Source organism: Sturnira hondurensis, unplaced genomic scaffold (genome assembly GCF_014824575.4).
Source record: "Sturnira hondurensis isolate 20B ecotype Veracruz unplaced genomic scaffold, ASM1482457v3 Scaffold0004257, whole genome shotgun sequence".
Lineage (NCBI taxonomy): Eukaryota > Metazoa > Chordata > Mammalia > Chiroptera > Phyllostomidae > Sturnira > Sturnira hondurensis.
This window is the reverse complement of record NW_028076888.1, coordinates 658,769-682,281: the sequence shown is the minus strand read 5'-3', so window position 1 is coordinate 682,281 and position 23,513 is coordinate 658,769. Positions and strand designations below refer to the sequence as shown.

Here is a 23,513-nt window from a genome sequence, read left to right as displayed (position 1 = left end):
TCAGCTCAGCAGCTGGCACATAAAGGGTCCCTCGCAGCCCAAATACCCACAGACGCTGCGTTTATCTCTCCTGTCACAGAGGGCGGCTCCATTTGGGAGCTTTTTGTCAGGTTTTTTTTCCCCCCTGGTTGCTGTTACTACTCAGTTCAATATTTAATTTTCCCATAAAGCAAAGAGTTGTGCTTTTTCTCTCCCTCCTTTTGCCGGAGTCCCACTCCCACTGAGGGATCCGCCTCCTCCAGCTTCTGTTGGGAGAAAGGGGCTTGGGTGAGGCTGGAGATGTCTGTCCTTCCAGCTTGGGCAGGAATTGTTGGGCGGGACACTTGGGTCCCTCCCCTCGACTCATCCATTTATTCACTTGACAAATGTTTATTGACCAGTCTCTTGTGTGTCAGGCCCTGGGATTGGACTGTGGATGGAAAGAGTTTCCGCCCTCATGGTGCTTCCATTCTAGGCTAGGATATCGGAGAGAGAGACCAGTATGCAGACCAGCGCATGAAATAATTATACATTGACTGTGATGACCTCTATGAAGAAGTAACAAAGTGCTGTGACAGACAGTAACAGGGGGACCTAGCTTAGATTGCGGGGGGGACCCAGCCATGCAAAAAGGTGAGTGAAGCACTTCAGGCAGAGGAAGCAACAGATGCAAAGGCCCTGAGGTTGCGAACAACCTTAGTGTGTTTGTGGGCCCCCCCCAAAAAAATCTCAGTGTGTTTGCAGCCTGATCAAGTGGGGGAGAATCAAGACAAAGCTAGTTATGGGGGGCAGGCCCCCAGCACATCAGGGTCTTGTAGGATCCCCCCACGAAAAGGCTGTGCACCTGCCTGTGCTGGAAAAAATGAAGGAAGAAGGGAAACAAGCAGGAATTCAACTGAATTCCTGTGGGGCAGGCCTGCATTGACTCTGAGGTTATGTTGAAGGGCAAGGCTCCAGCCTTCGGGGAACACACAAGCTAGTGGAGGAACAGGCATGGGTCCAGGACAGAGTGACCAGCACCTGTGAGTACGACAAGAGCAGGACGCTCCCAGAACCAGAGGATAAGCCCTAAGGGAGCCTGGCAAAGTCCTGGAAGACTGCCTGGAGGAGGCAATACCCAAGGCCAGCCCTAAAGGAGATGGTGGGGTTAACTAACAGAAGGACTCATATGTGATTGGCACAGAGGAGGTGAGCAAGGTGAGGAAGGAAGCTTGGGCAGCTGAGTGTGGCTACAGCAGAGAAGGCTTCCTGGAGGAGGTGCTCCTTGGAGCAGTATCTTAAAGAAGCAGAGAGAGATCGGAAGAGAGGGTGGGGAAGAAACACTGAGATGTGGAACCACACACACCCACAAAAAGGAAAAAAGAAACAAATTAACACAGGAAACATGGAGGTACATTTATATTCATTGACACTTTTATATTAAGAGGGTGGTTTTCTTTTTTCTTTTTTGAAATATAGTGTAATGACTAGGAGCTGATTGAAGAGGAAGGCAGTCAATAGAGCAGGCACGCTGAGAGGAAAGAATGGATTTTTGCAAATAATATAATTTCGAACTTGTCTTTCCCCTTTCCCACCCCTCCCCCAAAGCTAATTGATTACCGCCCCATGATAAATGGCCCCCGGAGCAGAAATGTGCTAAGCGCCACTACAGAGTGGTGCCCAAGGAACAGGCCGATTCTCCCGCCCTTCAGACAGAGGCCATGCCGGGGAGAGAACGCAACTCCCCCGTCCGTCCCTCTAAACCAAGGGGTGGGTGAGGCGATCGAACAGGCAATGTAAATAATCCTTTCCTGTTGGCACAGCACTTTGCGGTCCATATAAAAGGCTTACGTTCATTTCCTCATTTGCTTCACCTCTCAAAAATTCTACAAGCTGAAAGGTTGGGAGGGTGTGTTTTACGGAACCCATTTTACAGTGGAGAAGACTGTCATCTGGGGGAGGGGTCTGGGGATTTACCCAAATTCCCACCAGAGGGTGGTCGCGAAGCCTGGGCTGGGTGGGAGGAGCACTGAATTCTAGCGGATACAGCTGTGGACGGGCGTGGGGAAGCCTTCTCTCTCCAAGAATGCAAGGGTCTGTGCAGGAGCAGGCCTGTGTTCCCAAATCCCAACGGCTGCGGCAAAGAGCCGTCATGTTATCCCCAAAGTGAGTAACGATGACCGAGACAAAGGTCTGCTTTCAAGAGAAAGGTAGGCGACAGGTCTGAGTTAATTTCATAAAACAGCTCACCCGACCATCACCTCGCTGGGTCCGTCTTCACCGTGGAGTCCGAAATGCCAGCCCCTGCCTCCCTTGACGTCCGTGTAGCAGACACAAGGGAGCTCAGCCGTGACGCACGGCTGCGGCAGGCGCAAAGCCACGCTGCCTTTCCTGTCCTCGACGAAGTCAAAGCAACTCCCAGCACCGGTCCTCTCTGCTGAGGGCCAAAAAGAAAAATAAACTGGGACGTCCACTGGCGTGATTGGGGGCCACTGGCCTCGATGGCAGTGACCTCTGTTGGACCGTGATGGTGGACTTGTAGAACACAGTGGGGCGGGGGCTCTTTCCATGGCCCAGGGCCGGGCTACGCAGTGCGAGAACGTGCTCAGGAGTGGTGGGTGAATCCTGAAGCTCTGCGCAGTGTGGGTCTCCCTGCTATTATGGTGGCTACTGTTTGACCCCTCCCTAAGCCGCATATGCCTGCTCAATGTCTCTTCACCCGAGGAGGGTCATCTGAGGCGCACACCCCCGAGAGAGCCTTGTTCTAGCACAGACATCCCTGAAGGCACAAACTCAAAGTCCGAGGGAATGAGGCACTAACAGTGGATGCGTTGGACACTGTCACAGAAGAAGCGGGGAGAGATCAGTGAGCCAGGGCTCGTGCTTGATGACCCTTTGCCATTCTCTGCCACCTAGAGCACAGCCAGGTGGCTCTGCTTTGTACTGATCGTTCCAGAGCCTGACTTTGAACTTAGGATTGCTCCGGTCTGAGAAGTCACTTTGCGCCTGTGCCTGCAGTTGGCCATCTGCCTGTGGCTGGACTCTGCTCTCGAGGCCACGGACTCTATCTCACGATGGGCACATAAGGGGACTGCTCATTTTGACCTTGGTCAGAGATTATAACAGGGGTGGGATGGAGGTGAGAGTAGAGATGGGTTTGGGATTGGGGAAGAGATGGAGACAGGAATACGGACTGAGTTAGGGTGAGGGTAGAGATAGGGATGGGGAAGGGAGTGGACGTGGGGGCAGGACTGGAAAGGGGAATGGGGATGGGGGTGAGGATGGAGGAAAAGATGGAGGTGAGGATGGAAGAGAAGATGGAGGTGTGAATGGAGGTGGGGTTAGAGGTAGGGATGGAAGTGGGGATGGAGGTGGAGATGGAGGTGGGGATGGAGGTGAGGATGGAGGTGAGGATGGAGGTAGGGATGGAAGAGAAGATGGAGGTGGGGTTAGAGGTAAGGATGGAGGTGGGGATGCGATGTGGCTGAGAACACTAAGAGTGGAGGAAGAAGGCTGTAGACAAGAAGTCCATGAACAGTGGGTTGTGAGAGAAAGAGCACTGTTCTCAATCAAAGGAAGGCGAAGAAAGGAGGAAGGGGCGCGGGTGACAGTGATGTGGGGGGGGGGAGCCACCATAGGCAGCCGGGGACTCCTGGGTGTAGGCAGCTCCCCAGCTGTCTGCGCTCAGAGCCCTGCGCCAGGCAAGATGGCAGGGTAACGTTTCTCTAGGACACGGTGGCTGGGGGCCGTGTTGGCGGGGAGAGTGTGGGAGGCCTGGGCTGTCCACACTGATATTAGCGGCTCTGCTGCGTCGTCGCCCATACGACCGAAATCTGTTATTGTCTTACGAGCTTGATTAACTGTACATATTGCTAACACCTGCTCAGCAATATAACGAGGGACAGGAACACAGCTCCCAATCAGGGTCTGTGTGGGCGGCGTGCGTGACTTGGGTGCAGATCTACAGGATGGGGATGTGTGCACGTGGAGATGTGTGTGTGTATGTTGGGGGGCACCCGTGGCGTGCCAGGAACCCCAGCCTGCATTCATAAAGCCTGGGGTGCCTGGCCAGGCTCTGCCATTGACTCACCGCGTGACCACAGGCAAACCTCTCCCTGTCTCTGACCCAAGTTGCTTACCTGTAAATGGAAGGTCTAATCCAGTGCGGGGCAAGAGAAATATAAGGCCAGGCGCATATGTAATTGTAAGTTTTCTGATAGCTGCATTGAGAAAAGTTTTTAAAGGTGAAAGTAATTCCTATAACACATTCATTAAGTTCAATATAGCCCAAATGTTATTTCAACAGGAACCACTATAAAATATGAATACTATTCTTTAATAACATTCTCTTTGCAATTGTCTTCAAAATTCAGAGTGTGTTGTATACTTACAACACACATGAACTTGAAAAAGCCAAATTTTGAGTGTGTAGCAGCCACGTGGGGTCAGTGATGACTGTGTATGGACCGGTGCCAGTCCAGGGCATTTTCTGAGCTCCTCACTGAACTGTGAGTGCCCCGGGACCAAAGAGCAGGTTTTATTCTCCCAGCCGGTGGTAGCAAGGATCCTCAAAGAAAGAATGTTGGTGAGTAATAGTGCTAATAAACGCAGCTGACATGTATTGGGTGCACTGTTCAAACACCTTGAGGTCTTACATCATTGAATGCTCAAAGGTAACCTCCAGTTTCATTGTGCAGATAAGGAAATTGAGGTTCAGAGGTTAAATAACACACGCAGGGTCACACACCCAGTAGTGGTACCGCTGGTCTTTGAACCCTGGGTGGTTGAGTTTAGAACCCACACTCTTAACCATTGTCCTAGACTCCCTTTCTCTGTTAGGGATACAGATAATATTAGTTAAGATTGCTAAACTGTATCACAGGCTCCCCATATGCCAGGCGTCTTGCAAGCATCATCTCATGTACTTCTCAAAGCAATCCTGCAAGGAAAGTTCTAGGTGCCTACTTCCTGTCTGCTCAGTGAAGGTAAGGAATCCTGAAGGAGTGAGTTCAAAGGTGTCCCCTGCCTAAGTCTCAGCCTCTAGGACTCTTGAGGGGTGCACAAATGCCACCATGGGCACTGCCAGAGCTTGGGGCTACAGTCTAAGTGGCATGGTCCTCGATCTTCGGGGCAAGTGCGTTAAGTAGAGCCGCCCCGGGGAAGTTCTCAGGAGATCTGGATTCCGGTACCTGTGGAAGCTGAGACATGCCAGAAGGATGAATGGCTCAAATGTGTAGTTAGGGTTCAGCTGCCAACAGGTATGAGCTCCTTCCTTCTTTCCAGACATCTAGAAGGCAGAGTTTCACGTCCAAGTTTAGGCTCCAAGGAGCTGGGGCGCTTGGCTGCAAATCCTGACTCCATCCATGAACCCAGGCAAGCTGCTTCACCTCTTCAGTGTCCTCATCTGTAAAGCAGGAATACATAAACCCGGGCATAGACTCGTGGCAAGGATTCCGTGAATTAACACAGGTGGGGGCTTGGAACGGCGTCTGGCTCATAAACGTGGGCTGCTCTTGGTGCTTACGGTAACATCCCAGTTCTCAGTTGAATTTTACAGACGCTAGATTGTAGAATCTGCAACTTCTGGGTAATTGAAGTGTTCTGGTGTATTTTCCCCCCTCGGAGTTCTTGCCTCACTTACCATCTGTTTCATCCCATCTTACACTTAATTACAATTCTCCGTCTATTGTTCTCCCATCGCTTCCTGTTTGCCTCTCCCGCTGACAGCGCGTGCTTGGCTGCCTGGGTGAATGAATGGTTCCTACCTGGCTTTGTTTCCCCAGACCTTAAAATAGAGTTGCCAGGCGGCCGCCTCCCCTGCCAGACGGAGAGCCTCTCGTGACGGTGTCTGTGTCATCACGGGTGCCTACAGTGAGCACCTGGCACCATGCCCCGCACCTAGTAGGTGTCGGGAAATGTTTGTCAAGTTTAAGTAAGCTTAACCGGGGTGAAAACCCCGTGCCGGGAGGAAAAGCCCACCCCTCTTCATTTTCTCTGCTTCCCCCAGTGCTGGGGACCCAAGGCCGGATAAGCCAGAACAGACAGCTTTTCCCAAGTGAAGTTCTAAGATTATGGACTTTGTGCTGCTGATAATGAGGGGGTTGGGGAATTAACCAGAAGAATCATAAGAATAGGGAATTCCTGCCATGGGCTAAGCCTTTTCACACTGGCTGGTTCTTTGAACATGCCTGTCAGGTAGGGCTCCCATTCCAGGAAGTGGGAGACTGAGGCTCACAGTTTTGGTGACTTGCCCAAGGACGTGGAGGTGGTGGTGACTTAACTGGGACAGGGACCCAGGCGTGCCCGATGGCTCCATGTGGGCCTGTTCCAGTGCCCACAGTGCCTGGAGCCCGGCTTTGGCAAAGCAGCCAGTGGCACCTGGTGAGGAGAACAGAGAGGTGAGCTGGGGGGGCAGGGCCATCTGTGGTCAGTTGGCTTCCGGAATGAAAGGAAGGTGGGAAGAAGCCTCCAGGCCTCCAATGCCTGCCAAAGTAGCCAACTTCTTCTGACTACCCTCACTGGGGTCTGAGCATCCGTCTCTCCAGCCTCCATTCCGTTCCCAGTCTCTCAAAATGCAACTCGGGTCCCATCACCTCTCTTGCCTAAAACCTTCTGTGGCTCCCTACTGCTCTCAGGACAAAGAAGGAAAACTCAGAACAGCAGAAGCCTAGTGACCCCATCTCTGGGGGCTGAGGCAGGGGGAGGAGCAAAGAAGCAGAGAAAGCCCCGATTCGAAGCTGCGACTGATGTCCATGCCTAGTGTGGCCCGTGTCCAGCTAGCAGTCATTGAACAACTGGTTCTCAAACTTCCTGAAAATGTCGCAGTAGGCTCTCTGAGCCCATGGGAACCTGAGTCAGTGAGGGGCCACCCTCCACCAATCTCCCCTGTTCAGTGCTCTGCACATCGGCCCAGCCCCACTGGGTGCCACCTTCCCCTGCCTCCCATCCCATTCCCTCCCACCCTGCCCTCGGCCCCGGGCCAAACTGTCCCCAGGCTTTTGCACATGCTGTCCCCGACACCCGTCATGTTCGTCCCGCATGGTTGCTTCCTCAGGTCACAGCACAGTGTCACTTCTTCAGGCTTGAACAAGGCCTGTTTACACTCTGCTGTACCTCCCGGTACCTGGTGCACCGAGCACATTAACTATGTCATCTCTGTGTCATGTGCTGTCATACCCACCAGGCTGTGAGCCCTGTGAGGCAGGGCCCTCTCTCTACACCCAGCAGGGATGTCATTCACACCGTGGTTGATGACATCGGCACCCTCTGGGGCTGGACAGCATTTGCCCCCACCCCCAACCCAGCACTCAGTCTGGGGCCTGGCCCATCTGAGGTACGCAGTGAATTTCTCCTGACTCTTCCATTAAGCCTTTTTCTTTTTGTGCTTCCCTTTTGGGTAGCCCCTCCTACCTCCATCGAAGTGGTAGCTGCGGACACACCGGCCCCCTTCAGCCGCTACCAAGCCCAGAACTTCACGCTGGTCTGCATCGTGTCCGGAGGGAAACCAGCGCCCGTGGTGAGTACCCTGTCCCCCATCTGTCCCTGCAGGGTGACCCTCCTGTGTGTCTTGTTTGGGTGTGTCATCCCCGTACCCACTCTGCGTCATGAAGGAAGGAGAGCCCAGTCTGCGAAGTTAACTCTGCCCCACCTGCCTGGGCAGACCCCGTCCACTCCACAGGCCTGTCCATGAAGCCATGTGTCTCTCTGGGGCTCCCCATCTCCCAGCACGGAGAACCCTCACATCCGCTGGCCCCTGGCATCCTAGTGGGAGTGGTCTGTAGGGGAGCCCAGCGTCATGCTCGCCCCACCCTAGTGACTGAGCAGGACACAGACACGTGAGACCCAGGGAGGGAAAGGGGTATCTCCAGAGTCACCCACAGTATTCATGACAGAGCTGGGACTCAAGTTCATGTCCTCCAGCTTCAAGTCCAATGTGAAGGGAAGAAGGAGAAAAGGGAAGAAAGGAAGAGAGGGGATCCCTGGTTTGGATAATACCTTATTACACCCGACCTAACTGCTCCAAGGTCTCTCCGCCCAGCCCCTGAGTTATGGTCACGGCCGAGTCAGAGACAAGGACAGAGGTGACAATGCCCACTGAGAGCAGGGTTCCAGCCCAGCCTGCCACACGCGCTGAGTAACCCCGGAGCAGGGAGATCTCCCCTCAGCTACTCATTTCTGGAAGGAGGTTTAGGGGGCGGACGCTGTTCAAGTCTTCCAGTGTGTTAACTAGCAATAGGACCATGTGGTCTGAGTGCAATACGCGGAAGCGCTGTGTATTTAAATGTCTCTAAAACAGTGAAGAGCGAGGGAAGGGCACCTTGCCCGTGTTGATCCCTGAGGCGCCTCCGTGGAGCCCTTGGGTTCCACGTGGAGACGCTACGGGCCGCAGCTCCCAAGGCCCTTCCAGTGTCGACCTTGTGTAGTACTTTAGGTGTTGACCCCAAGAGTTTCACACTACTAGGGGTCACTGAGGAGGAGACAGGTAGGGTTCAAGTCCGAGGAGGGGGAGTCTAGGCATTACAGACCCTGACTGTCTCACAGGCATGTTCCAGTAGGGTGACCGCGGGACCCAGCCAGCCTTCCCACAGCTGCCCAGGACAGGGCAACAAACAGACACAGAAAGACTCAAGACAGGGCAGTGGGCCTGCGCGCCAGGCCTGGGTGGGGCAGCAGGCGGGCACGCACAGGTGAGGCAGGGCACAGGTGTTCGGAGACACGCCTTCAGCAAGGCCCATTTTCCTCCACCCACACCTATGTTCCCAGGGCGAGAGATACACGGGCACCTTCAACACCCACATGGGTGAGAGCAGAATGGAACCCCAGGTTCTCCTTTGGAGCCTATTCAGCGGTCTGGACCCCTAAAACCAAGCAAGCTGGTCTTTTCCCCAAAGGAAAACTTTTCCAAAGGGCACAAAGAAAGTTTCCTCTCAGCCTTGGGGCTGTGGGGGAAACCCCTGCCCCCGCCTGCCTGCTTCTGTCATTTAAGACAGTGACCTCTGTCTTAAATATTTAGGGCACTAAATATTCAAATATACATAGTAAAAGACATATAAATATATGAAGACATATATGAAGATATATATATGTATGTGTGTATATATGTGTACCAAAATAAAAAGACAGCAAATTAAATCAAGTACATATATATGTATGTAAACACATATATACACACACACATATATAGATATCTTCATATATATATATGATCCTCATCTTCCCACATTCCAGGCATCTTACATTTGCCTGGAAGGTCAGAACTTAAAAAAATCCTCTGATATAAATTACAAATATGCTTTTGAAGCACTTTTCAAAGAAAAAGCCAAACCGGGCCGTGGCTATTATGTGCATAAGAGATTTTTCGCTGGAGCTATAAACTCAGACAGATTCTCTGCGCTGTGCATTTCATTCGCAGCCCGCCCCCAGCCCGTCTCCCGCTGCGCTCTCCTACCTGGCTCGCCTCCCTCCTCCACCTGCACCAGCATCCTGAGAGCTGCTTCCTGCCCTCCGATCTCCCCATCTTCCATCTATTTATTTATCTGATTTATTAAAAACACACCCAATCCCCACAGGCCTCTGGGCGCCTGTACCAAAATAAAAAGACAGCAAATTAAATGAAATGCCCCTCTCAAAACGTCAATTGCTCGCTCGCAGAGCAAGCAAGAAGACAGTGCTCACGCCTCACCCCCCACACCTCGCTTCCTCCCGCAGACGCACCTGTTTCCTGCCTTGTCTCCAAAACCTCCAAAGCGACCTCCCACACAGAGATCCTTTCCTCGTTCCTCTGATGTCTCATTTAAGCTCAGCCCTTCTCCACTGTCTCATCTACTCGCTCTCCCTGGGTGGGGGTGGGCCGCCCCTTGGAGCCCAGGTGGCCACCAGGTTGGGTCCCAGGCCCTTCTATTTGCCTGTTGGTTCTAGGCATTCCACAGCCTCGTGAAGTAGGTGCTTGATTGCCCCTATATAAGTAAGGAAACTGAGGCACAAAGCCTCTGCAGCCAGGGCCTGTGTGTCCTCACTGAGCCGCACCACCTCGGTCTTGGGATGCTGGAAGGAAGTGAATAAGGAGGTCCATCAGGAAGGCTACCAGGAGAGAGGAGGCTCTGGAAGCACGGCCCCCTGTGGCCATATCCTCTGAGAGCTCATTGGGAGGTCTAAGGCATTGGCACAAAATCTTTTCCCATATCCTCTTTGTGATTCCAGGTTTATTTCAAAAGAGATGGGGAACTAGTTGACACGGTGCCCCTGTCAGAGCTTCCAGCTGCGAGCTCTGGCCCGCTCCAGGACAGCAGGCCCTTCCGCAGCCTCCTGCACCGTGACCTGGATGACACCAAGGTGCAGAGGTCACTGTCCCTGCTGGACACTGAGAACCGGGGTGGGCATCCCTACACGGAGCGGCCGTCCCGCGGACTGACCCCGGACCCCAGTGTCCTCCTCCAGCCGACCACCGAGAACATCCCAGAGACGGTGGTGAGCCGTGAGTTCCCCCGCTGGGTCCACAGCTCTGAACCCGTCTACTTCCTGCGCCACAGCCAAACCCCAGGCAGCGACGGCACTGTGGAGGTGCGCGCCCTGCTCACCTGGACACTCAACCCGCAGATCGACAACGAAGCCCTCTTCAGCTGCGAGGTCCAGCACCCAGCCCTGTCGATGCCCATGCAGGCAGAGGTCACGCTGGGTAAGGGGGGGGATGCCCTTCCTCAGAACCCTGCAGAGCTGGGGTGGGGGAAGCCTTGGAATAAGGGCCCTGGGCTGCCGGCCATTATGGAGGTAGGAAGGACAGGAAACAAACTAGAGTCAGGGGCAGGCACGCAGGTAACGGTCTGGGTTATTTATTTATTTTTCACCCTCACCCAAGGATATATTTGTTGATTTTAGAGAGAGAAGAAGGGAAAGAGAGAGACATCGACTGGTTGCCTCCTGTATGCACCCCGACCAGGGATCGAACCTGAAAACTTTTGGTGTACAGGACGGTGCTCCAAACACCTGAGCCATCCAGGAAGGGCAGAGTCCGGTTCTTAGGCAGGTTTGCTGAGCTGGGTAGGAGGACCTGGGAGAGTGGAGCCAGGCTGGGGCGTTTGCTGGATAGGGTCAGGAACACAAGAGGTCACAAGAGTTTGGTCCATCAGGATCAAGCACATGGATCAGCCCTGGCCAGCGTGGCAAAGTGGGTTGAGCGTCAGCCTGTGAACCAAGAAGTTGCCAGTTCGATTCCTGGTCAGGGCACATGCCTGGGTTGCAGGCCGGGCCCCCACCTGGGAGTATGCGAGGGGCAACTGATCCCTGATTTCTCTTGCATGTCCATCTGTCTTCCTCCCTCCCTCTCTCTCTAAAAATAAGTGATATCTTTAAAGAAAACAATATGGATCAGTGTTAGGAAACATAGAAGGTTTTCAAGGTTGGAAATAAACACAGAAAACACAGGAAGGCTTGATGGAAGTGTGAAGAACACAGAGTTTGGACTCTTTGGGGGGTGGGGGGTGTTGCTGAGTCAGGTCACAGGAAGGTCCAGGAAGGTTTTTAGCCATCCTGGTTGGGAACATAGGAGGTGACAAAGAGGTTTTTGTTTAAGATAAAAGACCTGTGAGCCCAGAGGACAGTTACTAGGTAAGGGTCACTGACACAATAGGTTGGAGGCCTGCCTAGTCCGGGTCAGGAAGCTTTGCCAGGTTGGGGTCAGGAACACAGAAAACACAGGAGGACACCACGCTGGCTTACACTTTTAAGTACAATGACAACCCTGTCATCTGCGGGGATGTGGGAGGTGGGCACAACCATGAAACTGGACGCCCAAGGCCAACTCAGCTTGAGAACCTGCTTCCTCTTCCCACAGAGCACCAGCTCGGGGCATCACTGAGCAGTTCCCTAAGGCCTGACTCCACCCCCTTATATATGTTTCCCCCCAGCTGGGTTGGGGCAAGGAGAGGGCACATGTGAAATCTTCTCTACCAGAAGCGCAAGAGACCCCTCGAGCCAGTTTTTGCATTGACTCAGGAGCCAGGGCGGGGAGGTGGGCACAGCTCCTGCCCTGTACTGGTTCTCTCTGTTTGAAACCCTTTGGACCTTGACCTACAATACCCAGAAGCACTTCCTGGAGCCCCAAATGCCTGGGCTTGTCCTCTGCATCTTCTGCGGTGATGGGCGCTGCATGGAGCCCTCCCAGCCCCTAACCCCTCGTGAATGAGGACAGATAGCAGTGACGGATGAGGGTGGGGACTTCAGCTTATGTCAAGGGGTCCAAAGGGCTTCTGTTTCCTGCTGGTTTACCAGAAAACTTAGCCCCAACTGTACACCAAACGCCGAGGGAAAGGATTTCATGGACATTTAGCACGTACTGTGTGCCAGGAGCATTTGCAGGGCTTATCTCATTTATTCCTCACAAGGAGAAGCTTGCTGGGCAGTTCCATTTTTTGGATGAGCAAAACTGAGGCTCAGGTGGGTGGAGCCCCTGAGTCACCAACTTGTAAGAAGCAGAGCTGGGATTTCAAGCCAGTTCTATGGTACCTTCTCCTCTTCCTGCAATGCCAACCACTGAACACACCAGCCCCAGAGCAGGCATCCTTGGCTGGCTATGGGGTCGCTTCCCTTAAGGCCCATTAAATGGCCCTTTGATTTCCACGGGCCACCTGCCCAGACAGAGGGCAATAACTGGGACTAACTTTTACTGAACAGCTACTACAGACCGCAGACTGCTGCCTGTCTCACGTTAACTCAGTCATAACCCAGTCACCCAATAGGTAACCCTCGTGATGGCTCAATGTAGTACTGTTATTATCCCATGTCACAGAGGAGGTAACTGAGCACCAGCAGAGTTAAATAAGTTGTTGAAGGCAAGAGGGAGAGGATTCAAAGGCAGGCAGAGAGACCCGTCACTGCGCTTCCACATAGCGGCCATTTGTCATGAGCTCCTACCCCACCCCCACCCCCAGGTACCATTTGCTCATCATTCCAAAGGGACTTCACGAGCACCCGCTGTGGCCAGGCCCTGCGCTCGGTGCTGGGACTTCTCCACCCGGAGCTGGCCCTCCCACTGCCTTCCTCCCCATTCTCTGGACCCTCCAGCCTCCCCGTCTCCTCCCCATCTCCGCCCATTCCATCCTCGAGTTGCAGCCTGCTCTTAGGCTGGGAGCAGCCTCCACCCTTCATCAGGCTGCTTCACCCATGAAAGCCACCACCTGCCTCTCTTGGCCAAGCACGGGCTTCCCACGGGGGGCTCCCTGCCCCACCCCAACTGGGAGTGAGAAAAATGAGACCAGACAAGGACTCAAAGCAGCTGGGAGATGAGCTTCAGCTCGCATCTTTGGTGACAAAGAGGGTGCGGCCAGAGGCCTGTTCCACCCCTTCCCACACCCCAGCCCAAGCCATCGTGACATGTGTGTGCACAGCAGGGAAGCAGGGAGAGGGGGACATAGCAGAGCCACCAAGAGGAAGAAGCCAAACTGGGCGGGTGAGTAAGAGCCCCTAGGCTGCCTCCTAGTCCTACCTCAGCTGCTATCATTTGGTGAGATCTCAGGCCTCTTAGGTCTTTGAGCCTCAGTTTTGTGACCTATTGAATGGGGGGAAACCATAGTAACCTCATAAATGTTTGGAGCATGTGCTAGGAGCCCGGATCTATGTCAGATGCGTTCTCCTTGCAACTGGACAGTGACCCTATAAGCAGTGAAAGATGCTATCACGGTTCCCATTTTAAAACTGAGGGGACTCGGGCTTTGAGGAGCTCTCCTTAGGTCACCCAGCCAGGTCGGTCAGTCTGCCCCCAGAGCCCACGAGTTGTACCATCTGCCTGGTGGGGCTGCAGAGAGAACCGGGGAGAATAGTGTGAGCTGGGAGTGGGGTGGGTCCTGAGTGAGAGTCTGCCCCTCACACAGGCAGGCCACTGGTGCCCTGGCATGACCTTGGGCACAGACTCTAGTCATCTAATGAGGACACTGAAGGTCAGGCCAGTGAGGGTCAGTGCATATATCCCTGTGATAGCCCTTAGCTGTCCCCTCTGCTGTCCCCTCCTCTGTCCCCTCCAACAGGGGTGCTCTCCCCTGCTCAGGTGCCACCCCTCCTGCAAGAAGAGAGATGCCCAGCTGGGTCCAGAACCCATCTCTGTAGATGGTAACTACAGTCTTCCCACTGATCAAGCCAGAACTCTGGAGTCACCCACCAGCCCCATTCTTTTTTTATATGTCACACCCAAGCCATCACCAAGCCGTGGCCACTCAACCAGAATATGTCCTACAACTGCCACAACTCATGGTTTTCCTCTCTGACCATCCAACCGAGGCACCCAGATTATTACAGTAACCCCCAAAGTGAACTCTTGGCTTCTCCACGTGCCTTCTTCTATTCTTCATCCTGATTGATCCATTTACTATAATTCATATCATGAATCACATGCACACCCACCGCAAACCCTCTAAAGGTAGACAAATAGATTGATAGGATAGAATAGAGTCCAGAAATAGACCCTAATATGTAGACTCAATTGATTTTTGACAAAGGACCCTGGGCCGTTCGATGGGGATGGAGAAGTCTTTGTAACGAATGACCCAGGAGATGCATAAAGAGAAAATGAACTTGGACGCTTACCTCACATGTACACAGATTTAATTTGAGATGAATCATAGACCTAAATGTAAAACCCAGCATCACAAAGCTTCTGGAGCAAAACATAAAAACACACCTATGCGATATCGGGGCAGGCAAGGATTTCTTCCAGAGGTCACACCAAGCGCTAAATGAAAAATAGAAAGTTGGTAAGTCGGACTTAATATAAATTTGTATCTTCTGCTCCTAAGAAGACAATTTTAAGAAAATGAAAAGGCAAACTATAGACTGAGAAAAAGACACTCTGACCACAAATATGCGCACAGGCTTTGTATCCAGAATATATAAACAGCTACTCCAGATTCATAATGGCAAGGAAACTCAATTATTTTTAAAATTTTAAAATATTAAATATTACATATTAAAATATTAAATATTAAATTTTTAAAATTTTAAATAATTTTTAAAAGAATATCTAACGACGGCCGCCATGTGCACAGAAAGGGACATAACATCATCGGTCACCAGGGAAGGGAAGACGAAAGCCTCCGCGAGTTACCGTTGCACAATCGCTGGAATGGCTGGAATTGAAGAGATTGGCGGTACCACGTGCTGGTGCGAGGGTAGAGCCGCCAGAACGCCCGCCATTGCTGGGGACGGCGCTGCGGCTCGGAAAGCCGGCCACTGCTCACAACGGTACATGTGCCCCCACTCTACGGCCGGCTCCTTCCCCCCCCCCGGAGTGTTCACCCAAGAGAGAGGAAAACACACGCCCACGAAGCTTCGGCCGTGAAGGTTCACATCAGCTTTATTCGTAACAGCAAAAACTGTGAGAAGTGCTAATGGCCATACCTAGGAAAGTGGGTGAAAAAAATTGTAGTGTACTCATACCAGAAACTGTACTTCTTATCGATACGTATGCATGAACTCCTGATACACACAGCAATGTGGCTGGAACCCAAAACACGCCGAGTCGAAGAAGCCAGACAGCAAAGAGTACAGACTGCATGATTGCGTGTGTGTGAGCTTCTAGCACGTGAAACAAACCTCTGGTGATAGAAATCCAAGCAATCTCTACCTACGGAGAGTGGACATTGACGGAAAGGAGGTGTAAGTGAACCTTCTGGAGGGAGAAGAATGCTCTAGAGGGTGGTTGGGATGGCACGTACCCAGGTAATCGCGTTCATGAAGATTCATCAAACTGTGTGCTTAGCAACAGTGCCTCTCCCTGTGTGACCTCCACCGCATTAAAATCCAGGGAGTGCTCATCCACCACGCCCCTCTGGTCGGCCTGCTGCAGCCACGGGGTCCTCCTTACTCTTCCTCGAATGCATCCAGCTCAGGTCCACCTCCGTGGCTTTGCATCGACTTTCCTTTCTGCCTGGAAAAATCTCACCCCGATGTCTCAATCCCTCCTCCATCCAGGTCTCCCCTCAGATCTTCCACTCAAATCTTCTGCCCTATCTCAGCCTCTTCCTCCTGGCCCCATCAACACCTTCCCTTGTTTTGCTTTCTGGCGTCGTATTTATTTCTACCTACAAGTATATATTATATAGTTCCTTATTTCTTGGATCCCCACTGGCGTGTAAGTGCCATATGGGCAGGATCTTTACCTGCCATGTTCACATGGTACAGAACTCAGAAAAGTCCCTAACATATTACTTAATAAATTCTCACTTAATAACAATTAGTTCTTTTCTGTGTTTGTGAAGATTAAATAAGGCAGTGCATAGAAAGAGCCTAGCATAGTGACAGAGCAAGTACCCAGTAAATGCAAGCTACTGTTATCATCATTCATCATTGTGTCCTCAACATTGCCCTGCATAATGACCGACACAGACTAGGTGTATTGTAAAGAGCAAGGTGGGTAGAGCAGATGAGTGAATGGGCTGGGGAGTGGACTGGTAGGTTTTTGGGTAGATGGGTATATTCCATAATATGATGGAATGATAGATGAATGGAGAGAATGAATGTTTAGGTGGATGGAAGAGATGCTATGCTGGAATGGATAGATGTATGGAGAGAATGAATGGAAGGATGGGTGGATGGATGGATGGGTAGATGCATGGATGTGCAGACGGACAGATGGATGAGTGGGTGGGTGGGTAAGTGATGGTTTTAGTGAACACCCAGAACTGCTGGGGGAAGCTTAGAGAATCTTGTCCATGAGATTTCACAAGTCTGTCCTTGGAGCAGAACACTCAGGCGAGGTAACGAGGGCATATTGTGTAATCAGGATCCTGTGTAATCAGGGGATCCTGTGTGCATTTCCAGATTCATTTCCTGTGCGTGAGCATAGGCACACCCTTTACTGTCTCTGCCCCTCCCTTACTGTCCTTTCAGAGCAGCTCCTCAAATCGGGTGGAAGCCTGTTGTCCCCATTTACAGGCGAGCAAACTGAGGCCCAAACTGAACTGGCTCGTGCAGCCAGAGAGCAGAAGGCTCAGCCTCGGTCCTGGTCTCGGGGNATGAGATTTCACAAGTCTGTCCTTGGAGCAGAACACTCAGGCGAGGTAACGAGGGCATATTGTGTAATCAGGATCCTGTGTAATCAGGGGATCCTGTGTGCATTTCCAGATTCATTTCCTGTGCGTGAGCAGAGGCACACCCTTTACTGTCTCCACCCCTCCCTTACTGTCCTTTCAGAGCAGCTCCTCAAATCAGGTGGTAGCCTGTTGTCCCCATTTACAGGCGAGCAAACTGAGGCCCAAGCTGAACTGGCTCGTGCAGCCAGAGAGCAGAAGGCTCGGCCTCGGTCCTGGTCTCGGGGCTCTCCTCATTCTATGTGTCCAGGCTGGAAGGCGTGAGACTCTGGGGGCTGAGAACATGCCTTCAGGTGATGTGTTCTAGGAGCAGGCAGGGAGGCCCAGCTTTGACAGCCAGCAGCTGCTAATGGGTTTCAGGGTGGTGGTGGAAGTGCCAGGGTGAGAGCAGCTGGCCTGGCTTCCAGAAGCAACATCTTGATGCAGCGGTGAGGGCAGGAGTCGGAGGGGCCCCCTGTTGCAAAGGCCCCAGTTGGTCAGCTCAGGGAAGGGAAGGCAAGGCCGACCCCTCACCCACCATCTCTGCCCCTCCCAGGAGCCCCCAGGGACCACAGCTCAGGTGGGAGAAGGTATCAACTCTCCTTCTCCTCCACTCCCAGGCTTCCTGCTTCCCTCTGAAGACCCACACACACGAAGTCCTGCTTCTGCCGCTTCCCGGCTGTGTGACCTTGGGCAAGCTGCTGACCTCCCTGGGTGTTAACACCAGCAAAATGGGCTTTCCAGGCACCTGCCTCTAAGCACCAGGATGGGTGTGACAGCCCTCCAGTGTAGCCTAGTGCACGTCAGACACCTGATACACGTCGGGGCCCTCTCCTCTCAGGGTCCGGATGCCCAGGCCCAGGCCTGAAGGAGACAGATGGAGGGATTTAGGAAACAAAGCAGTGAGGAATCTGGTCCCTCACACCTTGGCCACCAAGGGCCGAGACCACATTCGGTGCACCGTGGAATCTCCGAGTCCCAGCCAGGCTCTGGCTCACTGCAGGGGCTCAGGAAATGCGTGCGTGCGCGCGCGTGGGGCAGGCTGGAAGGAAGGAAGGAAGGAAGGAAGGAAGGAAGGAAGGAAGGAAGGAAGGAACGAGCATCCTAGAGCACGACTAGAACAGGACTGGAACTTTCTCTTCCATTTCCCCTGCCTCTCCTCTTCTTGCCCAGTGCCCCCTCCCCTACACATACATCTACCTCTCTGACCTGGCCTTTCTCTCCCTTCAGTTGCCCCCAAAGGACCCAAAATCACGATGACGCCCACCAGAGCCCGAGTCGGGGACACAGTGAGGATTCTGGTCCATGGATTTCAGGTGAGCCTCTCCCTGAGAATCTGGGAGTGTGGTGGAAAGTGGGAGGGGCCCCAGCCAGGTACTGGCATCCCTGGAAGCATGCTCTAAGGCCCTGCCCTTGACCTCCAGCCCAACCTGCTAATCTAAGGATGGCAAAATTGGTTTCGGTGAGGAATGGCAAAAGGTACCTGCATTTTTGCTTACCCATCCAGAACTCAGAATAGACATAGCTCATGGGCCTTGACCTCCTCCGCAGCCCTGGAGTCTTCTGCCTAGTGTTCCAGGAAGTCCCTCCTAACCTATCAGAGGACGATGCATTGTCAGGGCTGGCCAGGCCATGGCTCTGACCCCTTCCTGCTCTGGCCAACAGAATGAAGTCTTTCCAGAGCCCATGTTCACATGGACGCGGGTTGGGAGCCGCCTCCTGGACGGCAGCACCGAGTTCGACGGAAAGGAGCTGGTGTTGGAGCGGGTTCCCGCGGAGCTCAACGGCTCTATGTACCGCTGCACAGCCCAGAACCCACTGGGCTCCACGGACACTCACACCCGGCTCATCGTGTTCGGTACGCCACGCCGGATGGGGGGCCGGGCGGCTGTCCAGGGACAGGCCCTGGCTGGCACTGTCCCGAGGAGGAGGGAACAGAAAGTGCCTGCGTCCCCTACATTTGCCCTGTGAAGGTACCCCACGGGGAGTCACTGGAGTTCAGCAATGAAAACCAGAGATCTGTGGGTTCAAATCCCAGGCCCACCACTTAGCAGCTAGGGCACCTTGGGCAGGCAACTTAACGTCCCTCAGCTTCTCCTTCTGTGCCACAGTGGGGCTGGCACTCCCAGCCCACAGATGTGTAGCTGCACCGAGACAGTGCACCCGATGCCACCTGGCAGGTGCGATCCGGACAGAGGGGAACTCCTCTGCTGCATTCCGAAGCCATCCACTCTCTAGCCCTCTTTCTGTTCCTCCCAACAGAAAACCCAAATATTCCAAGAGGAACAGAGGACTCCAATGGTAAGTCTCCATTCTCAGGGCTCCTCACTTAGAAGTGCCATTTTCAAGGCTACAGGAAGCTCTGGCCCTGCACCTCCCACCTGCCTACCCTTGCCCCTCCCCTGACCCTCAGACAGGACATTGTCCTCTAGTTCACAGAACCTGGGTCCAGGTAGTCAGGAGCGGCCACTGAGACAATCAAGGGGCTCAGCACCCCAAAGCAGCAGCAGGGATTTCCAGGGACTGTGTCCCCAACACCATCCACAGTGACTCAGAGAGCTCAGCCACCCTGGCCCCGAGGATATGTGTCCAGCACTGACCATGGGGTTGTGTTCTGGGGCCCCGGACCATTCCACAGGGCAGTTGGGAGCACAGCCAGATTGCTCTGCTGGGGCCCTTCATACTGCCCTCCCGGGCTTCCCCCCAACCGGGCACCTCTCCAAGGGACCCAGACACTGCTCCAAGGCCTGTCAGCTTTCCTGTCCCCACACTGGACCCATCCCACAATTCACAACGGAGGCCCCAACTCCTGGTCCCCACTGGAGGGTCCTGATGGGCAGGCACCAGGGAGCCTGACCACAGCCCAGCAGGCCCAGGGCAAAGAAGGGGCCACCCATAGGAGGGACCGGTGGGAGAGCTGGGGTGTGGACCCAGTGCGTCCTGACGCTGAAGTCCAGACTCTTCCCTGGGCCCTTTGAAGCACCGCTGTTCCCGGCACCACAGCCACCGAGCCCACCCGAAAGCGACACGGTGGGTCTGCGGGCTCTGATTCTGCTCCCTGCCGCCCGGCACAGGTTCCGCCTCTGGCCCTGCTGGCGTCCGGCTCACCTTGGTGCTCGCCCTGACAGTGGTTCTGGAGCTGACGTGAAGGCGCGGCCCGGCCCCCTGCTCTCCGTCCAGCACTGACGTCTCTGCAATCGCTTTTCCTTTCTTTTCTAAACTATTTCCAGTCTTGTTCTTAGTCTCTTTCTGTCTGTCTTGGCTTCTTCGGTCGGTTTAATTAAAACAAACAGAATGATTTTCCCCACCTGGGTCTGTGGCTCTGTATTCTTCATTTGTTTTATGACAGCAACTGGGTGCCACCTGACATCCAGCATTGGGACCGGCACTGTGATCGGGGCAGGGGTGACAAAGGAGCTGGAAGACATGCTCCTCCCTGGATGAGGGGTGGAGATGTGGCTCACTCTCTCACCCAAATCCTCACACCCAGGCATGGGAAGTGGCCAAAGACTCTCAAGAAATTAAAGGGTCCTCAGGGCCAAGTGTAATGGTCAGTGGTTGCCAGGATAATGCTGCATAACAAAGCAGCCCACATCGTGGTGGCCTGCAACAACAAGCATTCATGATTGTGTTCCTGTCCAGGATGATGTGGTGACGCTGATCCACTCTGGCCTCAGTGGGCAGCTCTGCTTCACTGGGCTGGACTCCAGGCTGTAGGTGGGCTCGGGTCTTCTCGATGGGTATTTGCTGAAGGGGCTCAGGGTAAAGGGCCAGTGGCCCTCTGACATTCGATCCTCTAATGGTAGATCACTAAAGCTGAGGGGGCAAAACCCAAACTGCGTACCCACCATTAAAGCATCTACCTGTCGTGTCCACGAATACTTTCAGCCAAAGCAAATCACATGGCCAAGGCCAACATCAGTCAAGGTCACAGGTAAGTCAGGGGTAGAGGTTCCAGAACTTTTTCCTCAACCACAAGAAGATTCCCTGTGCTGTTCAGTGATCAGCTCTGGGGGAAAGAAGGGGTCATTGGGAGGGTGGGGTTGGCCTTTCCGAGCTGTGGCCAAGACTGGCGAGTCACCCAGGAGAGTCCGTGGAGCACTTTTAACGTCTGAACGGGGCAGGCTGTGCAGCAGGAGGGCATTGGCCCCAGAGTCTCACTGCACTATAACACCATAAAATATTCCTTGGGGCTATGAAAAGCCCAAAGCAGACTGGACAGTCCTCTTTCATCTTGTGGGTATCCAAGCTGGAACACGTGGCTTCTAGAATGTTCTCCAGGGCAGGGAAAGTGGCTGCAGGATCACTGTGGCGGGCTAAATGATGATCCTCCCAACGATGTCCACATCTTAATCCCCAGAACCTGTGCACATGTTACCTTCCGAGGTAAGCAAAAAATCGATTTTGCTGCTGTGATATCTAAGGATTTTGAGATGGGGAGATTGCTTTGGATTATCCAGGTGAGCCCGATGTCATCACAAGGGGCATCATACAAGGAAAGAAGGAAGACACTAGAAGGAAATGTGGCAACAGAAGCAACGGGTTGATCGGGGAGCTGCAGGGAGGGGCCCACGAGCCACAGAAGGCAGGTCACCTCCAGCAGCTGGAAGAGGGAGGGGACCGGGTTCTGCCAGGAGACTCCAGCAGGAACTGGCACCGCCAGCACTTCCAGCCCAGAGTCGTTCCAGACCCCTAACGCCCAGGACAGGGCACTGAGGAAGTGCATTTGCATGGTTTTAAGCCACTCAGTGTGTGGTCGTTTCTCCCAGCAGCAAGGGGAGTCTCACACAATGGCACGGGGTATTTTTAAGGGCCACGCCTAATGGTGATGGAGATCACCTCTGCCCACACCCCATGATGGGAAGCGGTCACAGCCCCCAACCTAACTGCAAGGGAGGCTGGAAAATACAGCCCCCGGCGCTCGCTGGTGAACACGGTGCATTGTGTCCACCATGGGGAGGCACAGGCCAGGGTGGCTGGAGGGGTGAGGGCTGGGAGGAAGTGCCCTCAGCCACCGCTGCTGCCTCAGAGTGCCCAGGCTTCTTCTCCTTTCCCAGCCAGGACACACATGACTTCAAGGAGACTCTTGTGCCTCTCCCAGTCCATGCAAATCTCCTGGGAATAGGGACCCGTCCCTACAAAAACTCCAAGTCCTGGGCGCATCGGGCTGGGAATTAAGCAGCAGCTCTGTCATTATAGCCCCTTTGCCTCGGCCCAAGTCAGGACCTGGACGGCCAACGCAGCTCACCTCCGCCTTGGCTGCCAAATCTCTGACCCCAGAAGTTTTCCCTGGAATGCCAGACTCTGGTGTTCCTGTTGTTTTCCCCTCTCCCATTCCATAGGTAATTGCCTTTCCAACTTCACGCGGCTGAAACCCACCTTTGGACTTTCCCTTCCAAAGCATGGTGCTCTCTTGCCTTCTCAGGAAGTGGCACCATCATCAGCCCGGTTGACCAGACCCAACACTTCTCTTTCATTCATCTCTTTCCTTCATCCCTTCATATCCAAACAGGATATGTTGTTGACTCTACATTCAAAACTCACCCTCAGTCCACTTGCTTCTATCCTTCTCCACTGCCACCGCCCTACTCAGAGCTACCTCTGACCTGCAAAACTGCCTCCACTTCTTATCTGGTCTTCAGATCGCCTTCTTGCCACCCCCCCCCAATAATCTGGTCCCCCAACAGTGGCCAGAGAGATCCTTTACGACATAAGTCATTCCACGGTGGCCTCCAAGTCAGAACCCTCCAACGGTTTCCTACCTGCTATAGATGGAATGTCTGTGTTCCCCCCTAAACTCACGTGTTGAAACCTAACCGCCAGTGTCATGATTTTAGAAGATGGGACCTCTGGAAGATGCTGAGGTCACGAGGGTGGAGCCCTCATGAATGAGACGAGTGCCCTTAGAAAAGAGACCCCAGAGAGCTCCCTCGCTCCTTCCACCGTGTGAGGACACGGCGAGACGTTGGCCGCCCGCAACCGGAAGAGGGCTCTCAGCAGAACCTGACCACGCTGGCACCCTGATCTTGGCCTTCCTGCCTCTACACCTGTGAGAAATAAACCTCTGTTGTTTATAAGCCACCAAGTCTGTGGTAGATTGGTGTGGCTGCCCAAATAGACTGAGACACAGGAAGTAAATCCACACTCGTTACAAGTCATATGGGATGTGACCCAGCCTGCTGGCTTTGTCTCACTCACTCTCTTTGTCATGCTCACTCACCTTTCCTTTCCTCAAACTCTCCAAGCCCATTCCGGCCTCAGGACCTTTGCTCTGCCTGACTCTGCTGCTTAGAACTCTCAATGTTTATCTCCTTGACTTTTTCAGGGCTGATTCTCCTTTCCACTTAGGTATCTGCTCAACTATCTCCTCCTCAGAGGGACCTACCTGACCACCATGGCTCTCTCTCCATCATGCCTTCCTTAACTTCATTCTCTGCAGAGCACATACCACCATCAGGTGCTTTTTCTATCTGTCCGTTTATTGATTGACCGTCTTCCCCT

At 53.4% G+C, this 23,513-nt stretch overlaps 1 protein-coding gene across 1 annotated transcript in view; it reads left to right on the top strand.

The window, feature by feature from the left end:
• The window catches only part of IGSF21 (immunoglobin superfamily member 21), a 229,312-nt gene extending 208,995 nt beyond the window's left edge, over positions 1-20,317 (top strand). Inside the window, exons 5-10 of the mRNA XM_037045071.1 lie at positions 7,359-7,474; positions 10,159-10,633; positions 18,243-18,328; positions 18,678-18,870; positions 19,275-19,313; positions 20,087-20,317. Coding sequence (XP_036900966.1) covers positions 7,359-7,474; positions 10,159-10,633; positions 18,243-18,328; positions 18,678-18,870; positions 19,275-19,313; positions 20,087-20,160 — 983 coding nt within the window. The 3' untranslated portion in view covers positions 20,161-20,317. The remainder of the gene's footprint in view (positions 1-7,358; positions 7,475-10,158; positions 10,634-18,242; positions 18,329-18,677; positions 18,871-19,274; positions 19,314-20,086) is intronic.
• The last annotated feature ends 3,196 nt before the right edge of the window (positions 20,318-23,513 follow it).